Below are 10,373 nucleotides of genomic sequence, written 5' to 3' on the forward strand. Positions count from 1 at the left end.
TTAAATTATGATTTTTTTTTTATAATCTAGCTTTGCATTCTCAGTTAAATGTCATTTATAAAACACCTGAAATTAGTGATAAAGAAATACTTAGGAATCGGTTGAATTTTTTGAATACTACTGGTTTAAATCAGTCTCTGTGTGAAGTGGGCAAGTTGTGTGAATTAAGTAGTAGGTACTAACTATCCCAGCTACAAGTGCATCAGTTGAACGAAGTTTTTCGGTATTAAAACGCATCAAAAGTTTTACAATAAATTTTACAAGTGATGACAGACTATCCAAGTTAGCCCTATTATCCATTGAAAAAGAGTGCATTTATTAAACAATTATCAGAAAATCCAAAATTTTACGACGATGTTATCGACAAAAAATTTGCATTGGTTGATAAGAGAATACGACTCAAGTATAAGTAAATAAGTGTCATATTGTTGAAAGTTGTGTGTTATGGAAGGTGATTCGAAATCGGAATATAAAAACAATTTTGAATAGAACTCTTCTTTTTAAGTTTGAAGAAACCAAGCCTGGAGCAGGGACTCGACCCTGAGCAAGCAGTACAGATCGATGATAAGTCACTAGATATACGATATACTAAGTCACTAGAGTCACTAACCTGCATTGATCGGGGTAGGATTTCGTTTGTGAGTCCTTGTATCCAGGACTCCCACATAATAAGCACTTTGCTGATAGAGAGCCCATATAGCGCATCAGAATGCTATCGGAGGGGAAGTGGATAGTATGAAGCATTGGGGCGGGATGGAGTGACGCCCGCTTATAAGAGTAAATCCTCCTTGCCTCAATGAATTTGTATCACCCGAATCTCATTCTCAAGGCGTGTGCATGTCTCTCAGACTGGGCTAAACACTATACCTAATTTTTTGTAGTTCTTGTTTTTAGTCGATATAAGTTAACAGGTAATACATTAGGTATACACCTATTAAGTAGGTATATGTTTTGATCTCGACCCTCGTAAGAAAATATTTGTTAAACCCTTATTGAATCGCTTCCTCTTCCGAAAATGTCACCGCACGCCACTGGTGAATGCATTCATGTATGAATGATCTAGGTATCTATTAGTGCAGTCAGTGAGGGTATTTGGCTCCGAATTCCATCCTACTGCATCAATTTACTTGATATTTTCACTGTAAGTAGGGAATAGCTCAAGAAACAAAGTCTACGCTATATCCTATAACACTTTTAACTTAGGGGTAGTTCCCACCCGTTCTCGGGGGTGGAAATTTTTTTTATCAAACTAACACTGGAAGTGGCCAGAGAACCTAATTCTAAGCAATAACTGTTTTATACATTTTTTGAAAACTCAATACTTTTTGAGTTATTCGTGATTAAAAATTTGCCATTTTCATTGAAACAGGACAATTTTCGGAGACTGTTTTTTTTGGGAATACCATAAAAATTGTGCATCTAACGAAAAAAACTATATAAAACATTTTCGTAGTTTATGAAAAATCAGAGAGATTCATTTTTTCATAAATCTTCTAGTTTTAATAAAAAAAGAGATGGTAGGTGAAAAAAGATTTTTTTTGGTGCATGCTCAAATCTGCTCAAATTGTCGATTATAGGGGTATAATGCTACAAATGCCTTTTGTAGTTCTTGAAAAGACCTTTAAAACGAGAACTGTTAAATGTCGGTTACATTCAAACTAAGCGAGATATGCTACAAGAAAAACTTATGACTAATGTATTTTAAGTAAGGAAAAATGAGAAGTATATTTAACCGCTCATCCACCAGAATTTAAATGCATCGTTTTTCTTCTAGAGTACCTTCTACTATAGTGTTATTTCTATATTCAAAAAGTTGGACGAGTTTAAAATGAATGGTTTTTGAAAAGAATAAGATCAAATTATAGAGCGCATTTTTAAATTTTTTTAAAAATCTTCCTTTTTCTCCATACAATTCGACAGTGATAAGAGATACGTAAAAAATACCTTACAAAAATGTAGGTTTTTTTTAGATAACAATTTTATTTTTCTTTCGTTACTTTATCTCATTATCATTTTCGAGTTACATGTAGAAAAAGGAAGATTTTAAAAAAAATTTAAAAATGCTCTCTATAATTTGATCTTATTTTTTTCAAAAACCATACATTTTAAACCCGTCCAACTTGTTGAACATAGAAATAACACTTTAGTAGAAGGTATTGTAGAAGCAAAACCATGCTTTTAAATTTGGTGAATGAGGGGTTAAAATATACATACCTCGCATTTTATCTTACAATTAATTAGTCATACTTTTTTGTTGCACCATATCTCGCTTAGTTTGAATGTAATCGAAATTTAAGAGTACGGTCGTTTTAAAAGCCTTTTCAGGTAGTACTTACAAAAGATACTGATAGCATTATACCCTTAAAATCGACCATTTCTCTGTTATTAAGATAAACACACTTATTTGAGCATGCACAAAAAAAAATTCTTTTTACCTACCATATCTCTTTTTATGTTATCACTAGAAGACTTATGAAGGAACGAATCTCTTTGATTTTTCATAAGCTGCAAAAATTATTTATATAGTTTTTTTCGTTGGATGCATAATTTTTAAGGTATTCGCAAAAAACCGTCCGAAAAGGCGACATTTTTCAATGAAAATGGCAAATTTTCAACCACGAATAACCCAAAAGGATTTAGTTTAAAAAAAAATTATAGAACAGTGCGCCCGCCGCCTTTGCGGTGTTGCCGACGCAACGGCCCAATAATCCCTAAATTTACGACTTTTGTACTTTTTGAATGAATATTGTTAAGAAAATGCAATTTGTTTTCTAGAAATGAATACCCACTTATATCCCATTGATGGATGTACTATGTACTTAAATGTTATTCGATTTTAATTTTTATATTCAAATATTTTTTGTACAATATTTTTGCCGCCCTCTCATATAATTTGCCGCCCTAGGCAACTGCCTATTTTGCCTAATGCATAAAGCAGCCCTGGTTACAAGTACTTAACTATCAAGACACTTATTATATTTTATACTACACAAATACCTAAATAATAATGCAATATTTTTGTTTATTTTTCTGCCAACACTGCAATTTAAAGTTTATACAAAGCAAGTCATTTTAATATATGATATTATTAATGATAGACTTTAATGTACTGTTGATCTCGTTCTTTAATTTAATAACCAAAATTGTGAAGATGAACATTTTCAATAAATTTTCATTTGTCTGAACACTTAGTTGTTACTCTCAATGTTTATCTGTTGTAGATCAATAATGGTAGGGGAGCAAAGTATGCTAAATGTGCAGTCACTCGAGCGCTTTGGAGACCTAGTGGATTGTGAAGAGTAGGTCCTAAAACCAAAACAAGTTAAGTAACATTTTCCATTTTAGTGGGCGCTTGCCATTTTTTAATTTAATTTTCCATTTCCAACAATCGTTTTTTCCGATTATAACGCCATCTATGCATAATTCGAAAAAATGTTTCCAATAAAAGTTACTTATTTTTTCGTGAGGATACCAAATCTGCAATAAAAAATAGGGGCTCCTATTTAAGATTTTAAAGTAACCCCCCACCCCACCTCTGTAGGGGGTCGTGTTTGGTGCCATTCGATAGATTTTTTAAAAATATTAAATAAGTGTATTTTACAGTTTTTCGATCTGATGTTCATTTCGCGAAATATCGCGGGATTCGTAATTAAAATATTAAATTTACCCCCCACCCCTCTCCGTGGGAAGTCGTGTTTGGTATCATTCGATAGATTTTTAAAAAATATTGAGCGTATATTTTTTAGTTTTTCGATCTGTCATTCATTTCGCGAAATATTCGCTTTTTTCTTGTGAAACTTTGGGACTCACCCATTTCCTGACGCCCGGCTCAAATCGTCAGATTTTTGAAATATACACTCTTTTGCATGTACTTAAATTACCTCATCTTAATCTGACAATTTCTAGCTTTTTTAAGGATAGATTTTTTTTTCGGGCCCCCCTTAACGAACTCCCCTGTGTTAAGAGCCAATATATGGTAGAGGTACATCTGCAGGATACCAGGTTTCTCTCCATATGATAATCTGACGCGCTCGCGTAACTGCAAAAATCCCCGCTTGGGCTCCCCTACCATAAGGTTTTGAATATAATATGCATATATTTAGAAAATGCGAAAATGGTTTAACTTAACCACTACCGGACTTTTCAGGGCAGCAGTCAACAAAGTCAGAATAGCCATGTTAATGTCCAACATCCGTAACGGATAGGCACCATAAGAAGAAGAAGAATATTTAGATGAAGTAATATGTTGATTTTAAATAGTGATGGGCAGAATTGAATACTTTCAAGGATGGAGAACTCAGTACTTGAGAACTTCTAAGGATAGAGAACTTTTTCAAGTACTGAGGACTGAGAACCATATTCATTTTTAAAGTTGATTTAAAAAATAAATACTGACTTGTAAAGTTCATCAATTCCTGATTTGTTTAATGTTTATATTCGTTAATGGCTCTCACACTTACTGAAATATGTTTACAAAAATGTTATAGGCTTTTTTTTTAAATGGCTTTGGCAGAACCAATTAGCCAGACTTGTTTCTGATTGATTGCAGATTCATAGTCATAAATTTCTTATAACATAAGTACATTCTACAATTTTATTTTTATAGATACATTGGTACATTGTGTAGCTTTTTTTATTTTGTTTTTTTTTTAAATTATTTTACTGTTTTTTTTAATATATATTTTAATTTGTGCGAAACACTTTTTTTTTACTTCTTTTTTTTCTATTCTTTTTTATTTTTGTTCCTTTTTTTTTCTTTTTTTTTATTTATTTTTTTTTGTTATTATTTTATTATGTGTTTTTTTTAATATAATTTTTTTTTAATTTTTTCAAACCACATTAACAAATTATGTCTATTTATTACATATTACGTTTACAACTTGTATTTACATAATTTAACATGTTTATAAATGAGATGAAGAATTTCCATATCATTTGTAAATATTAAAGTATTTAGGTTTATTGGGAAAAAACATTTTAAATCTTTTAATTCCTTATAAAGGTCGTTTATGTTGTTTATGTTTAAATGACATTCTAATATGACATGTGTTAGATCTCCGATTTTGCCACAAGTACAATTGGGGGTATCTGCCAAGCCGATTCTATGCATGTAAGATGGCATAAGAGCATGATTGGCTCTCAACCAATTAATGGTATTTATAAAATGTCTGTTATATTCTGTGTAAAACCATCTTTTTGAGAATATCCTAGGGTTACAATGAGCAAAATTTGAGCCAGTATTACATTATCTGTAATGCAATTGCCAATTATTTTTAAGTTTTTGTCTGCTAAAAGTATCAATATCTGAAGCTGGAATTTTTTTGTTTATTTTTTCTCCGATCACATAAGCTGATTTAGCAAAATTGTCAACTATTTCATTGCCTTTTATTCCCGAATGACCCTTAATCCAAGCAATTGTTACATTTACTCCTAAATGTATAATTTCAAACAGAGTTTTAAGAATATTCAATTCAATGTGGTTTATGTGTTACTGTTTGAATGTTACTCAATCTGTCCACCACGCTTTTACTGTCAGTAAATACAACATAATTGCTAGTTGGATTCAGTAGTACATATTATTTATTAAGCTCAACAGGCCGTGAAGGCCTAGGGCTGAAAGATTTAATTTTTCCTTACAATTACTATTACATATTTATATATAATGCTATATCCTATACTACTATAATATATACAATATTACATTTGTTTGTATAAAACACTTAATACTACACTTAACATTATAGTCTTTCCATACATTTCTTCACCACTTCCTTCCATTGTTTTCTGTCCAAAGCTTTTTCTTTCCAGTTTACAATATTACTTTGCTCCCATTACTATTTTGATATCAAATGCTGGTAATCTGTCATATTCTCTCTCTAGTTGCTCATAGTATGCATCTTTGTCTTCTTCGGTGGCGTCTTCTATTGGTGCATGTACATTTATTATGCTTATGTTTCGTTGATTCCCTTTTAACCTGATTGTGCACATTCTATCTGATATCGGCTTGAAATTCATCACTCTGGTTTTCCATCTTTTCTGTATGATAAAGCCTGTTCCTAGCAATCTGTTATTCCCCCCACTTTTAAAAAATACTATATCATCTATTTCTACTATTTCTGTGTCTAATTGTTTTGTTTCTTGTAAAGCTAATATATCTATTTCATATCTTTTTGTTTCTCTAATTAATTCTTTAAGTTTTCCCGTTTCATAAGTGCCTCTTACGTTCCATGTTCCCAAATTAGTTTTCATTTTCTTGTTTTTAATCCCAATCGTCTCCTTGTCCATTGCCGTTGTTGCTACCGTTTCATTTACGTCGTTTAGTTTTTTTGGTTTCTGTTTTGGTTTTCTATTTTTAAGAGTTGTTGCTGATGTTTATTCCATGTCCATACCTCCTCATTTATTTTTATTTTTTGAAATCCTACCTTGACGTTTTTTCCTTCCAATTTAGCCTCTTTTGCCTTCATTCTGATTTTACCCTGTATCATCCGTTCATTTTTGTCCATGTCGTCAATAATATATATTTCTTTTCCCTTTATGTCTCTCAATTTGCCTTTATTTTTCATAATTTCTTCTTTGTCCGTTGCATTTTCGAGCTCAATCAAGCAGGATTTACTTCCAATTTTTCTTGCGCTTTTTATTTTTGTCTCAACTTTTAGTGCATTGCATAAAAAATCTTGGACGTTATCTTTTGTTATGTTTTGATCGTAGGTATCCATATCTACTCCCTGCAGTATTATATTATTTCGTCTTTTGTCCTTTTCCATTCTGTCTATTTTATTTTCCAATTCTTCCACTTTTTGTTGGGTTTCTCTGTTTTCCTGTTTCAGCTTTTCATTTTCTTGTCTGAGTTCCTTCATTTCCGCTCTGTACTCTTTTTGCTCTTCTCTTAGTTCCCTTATTTCCATTGTGATAATATTTAGGCTCTCCAATATTTTTTCTAGTTGCCTATCATTCCCAGGCGACCGATGTACTTTTTTACTTCTGCTATCGTCTGCCTCATCTTCCGATTCATCTCCTCTTTTTCTTGTCTTTTCGTCCACACTATACTCGTTCTCAGCCATTTTGTACGTAGCGTTAACTGGGCACACCCGTTTCAACCACGAGGAGGTATGCCCAATTATCCACGCACCAAAATTGCTTTTGTTTTTCGGCAGGTGTTTCTATTTTTTTTTAAATCCGGCAACACCGCTTGAAATTTGACCAGCGTTCAGTGTTTATAAGCTTATCTGTTAGCTGTTAACCTCACTTTTATTTGTCCGTTTAGTATTTTATACTATTTTTTACCGTTTTTACTTATATTATTCTTGCATTAGGTAGGGCACAGTTTATACCTTACCTTTTTCACTCACTCAGCATTCAATGTTCGCTGCACCACGCGAAAATCGGGTAAAATGCAGGCGAAAATTAAAACACTTTGTTTTCTATCTAATGCCACGTTGCCACCCCCTCAGTAGTACATACTGAACAGCAAACATTACTGCTATCATTTCTGCTGTGTATATTGAGCATTCAATAGGTAGGCTATATTGATGATGGTAATTTTTATTTTCGTGGAATACTGCACAGCCCGTTCCATTTGCGTCTTTTGACCCATCGGTAAATATGTACTGAAAATTTAACCATTTTTCTCTAATAAGTATATCAAACATATTTGGCGGTAAATGTGAGTTTAAATAACATGTTTTAACCTTGTTAGAAAATAATGTTTTTGTCATTGCACTGTAGTAAGGCGGAATTTGGCTTTTATAGATAACTTCACTGTGCTTTACCATACTTAGATAACTTTCTACCAAAGGTATAGATTTTTTAGTTCTCCAGTACCTATGAGTGAGGTCTAAACTGATAGCTCATGTAGATCTTGAAGGTATTTACATTTTTTGGACAGAATTCGAGTTGTAAATTTATCACTGAGAAATTGGCGTTAAATGTTATAGGCTGAATTGGTTGTTTTGATGATCTTGAAAATAAGGATGTTTTCTTTGTTGAATAGAGAATGCTATTAAAAATAAAGTATCACTTGTGAAGTTGTATTGTTAGTCTTTTTACATCCGGAATATTCATTACGATTGTTTATTATATTATTTGATCCCCAAAACTCTCCTCTTATATTGGGAGACATCATCCACATTTAAAAATAGCTGCTGATATCCTAGAGCCGAGACCCAGATCGAGTACAAGTACCTTAATAAACTTGCAACCTCTTAGTCAACTAGTATTCAAATACTTTGGCTTAAGTTCTCAAGATATCTCAAGCACTTTCTATGATGACTAATTTTAAATAGGTTCAAAAGAGGAACCATATGAAAACTTTAAGTAGGTTCTAAAAAATAATACACAACATATAAATGAGGCGCCCAGAGCAACAGTGGCCTAGCCCCAAAAACGAAGTTTTGAGATAAATGCAATCTTTGCATTCATATTTACATTGTGCTCATGGGATGCCGCTACAAATTATGTAGCGCATTTAGCCAAATATAGAAGTAGGTTGTGTAGACCCTTGTTAATCCAAAGATTTAATGTTGCTGCTTTTACAGTTGAGTCCCTGAATCTTTACCCGTGCGTCATCATCTAAAACATACGAAATAAGTTGATACAGCAAGTGACAGTAAGTGACTTGCTGTTGCGTTTAGTAAATTTCCAACTTATTTCGTATGCTTTAAATGATGACACACAGGTAAAGATTCAGGGACTCAACTGTAATGATATATTAACCTAAAAATGTTTAATTTGTGGGTTAGGCCACTGTTGCTCTGAGTGCCTCAAATATGAGCTTAGAAATAGAAATAAAGAACTTGGTGCAATAACCTTCCACATGCACATTGCATATTTTTGAGTAAAATGTGCATACACTGATCCTGAGGACTATGCCACTAACATTTTTGGTGCAATAACCGTCCACATTATTCTAAATTTAATTTCTTACACACTCTGTGTATGGTTTTTGCTCCAAACTGTGCAGAGGTATTTCTGTAGGCAAGAAATATCACAAACTTAATTTCACGAAAAGTGGTCTTTGACCGGTTATTGCACCAAACTCTTCAAATTTAGATATAAGATTCAACATGGAATTTGTATAATAATGCACTTTAAAACGCTTCACATATTTATACATCCACAACATATAGTTGTCTATAGTTTTTGTTAAGGAGTACATGTTTTTGCTATTTTCTTAATATTACTTACCTCATCCTCATCACTATCTTCGACTTCTTCATTATCTTCAATATTTTCTAATTCTTGATCAAGTTCTTTATCATCCCTGCTTTCATTCACATCTTCTTCTTCAGATTCTTCATCTTCACTCTCACTACTGTCAATTGCTAAAGAATTTTTTCCCGATAATTGATTAGAAAATGTACTTAACAGATTGTCTAAATCAGCAGGCTCTTCTTCAGATGATAAATCTTCTTCAACATCCTGCTGCTTTTGTTCAACTTTTTGTTCCTTGGGAGAAGGTTCATATACATTTTTGTCATCCCAAAACTTTCTTTTTATACTATTATTCTTAGTTCCGTATAAACTATAAGTCTTCCTGGGTTTAATATTTTTTTTCATTTTGCCTTTCTTATGTTGCATGCCATTGGGTTTCTTAACAACATCTTTGTATTTTACTTTACCACGACGAGCCATTGTTTCTTTTATGAAAACTAAAAGTTCTTGCTAAAAACAACAACCAACAACAATTTTCATTTAAGTATGTTTTGTTCTTAGGTTTTGTTAACCTTAAAATTACACGTTCTAAATTTGAGGAATAACTTCAGTGAAGCTAGCAACATTTAAAATCACAGCACACCCCCCCATAGCAATGCAAGTTCCGTGTTAACGAGTGAAACGACGATTGTCGCATCAGGCAGTGGTCGGGAGCGTAACTATATGCCATATGGCGGTATATTCAAAAGACCTGTAAAATTAACTGGGATTGAGAACTCATTTTAATGTAAAGGATAATCAATATAACCTTAAAATAACAAAAGAAAACAAAATCCTTATCCTATACGATAATATTTATATCGTTGATTGATAAAAATATAGCTGTATGTATCAATCAACGTTTATAATTCGTATACTATTTGGATTTTCTTGTGTTATTTTGAGGTTACATTTATTTTCCATTACATTAAAATGCCAAAGTGGTTAAAAAATTAAAGAATAAAACATAGAATACAATCTTTATTTATAAAAATGTGTATATGTATGTTCATAAAATATGTTTGTTATCAATTATCAATGTAAAAACTTAAAACAAAACTACCTTATTACACATAATATATATTTACACAATATTATTTATTCATCAGTTTAAACCACACCAAAATTGTATACATTTGGAATAAAACACAACTGATGTAATTCACTACACTTTTTGTTGTTGG

The 10,373-nt window shown here is 32.1% G+C and overlaps 1 protein-coding gene across 1 annotated transcript in view; it reads right to left on the reverse strand.

The window, feature by feature from the left end:
* LOC126883245 (U3 small nucleolar RNA-associated protein 25 homolog) overlaps window positions 1–9,789 on the reverse strand; it is a 65,106-nt gene extending 55,317 nt beyond the window's left edge. The window contains exon 1 of the mRNA XM_050648537.1: window positions 9,184–9,789. Coding sequence (XP_050504494.1) covers window positions 9,184–9,630 — 447 coding nt within the window. The 5' untranslated portion in view covers window positions 9,631–9,789. The remainder of the gene's footprint in view (window positions 1–9,183) is intronic.
* Window positions 9,790–10,373: the final 584 nt, after the last annotated feature.

The sequence above is a fragment of the Diabrotica virgifera genome, chromosome 4, assembly GCF_917563875.1.
Source record: "Diabrotica virgifera virgifera chromosome 4, PGI_DIABVI_V3a".
NCBI classification, from domain to species: domain Eukaryota; kingdom Metazoa; phylum Arthropoda; class Insecta; order Coleoptera; family Chrysomelidae; genus Diabrotica; species Diabrotica virgifera.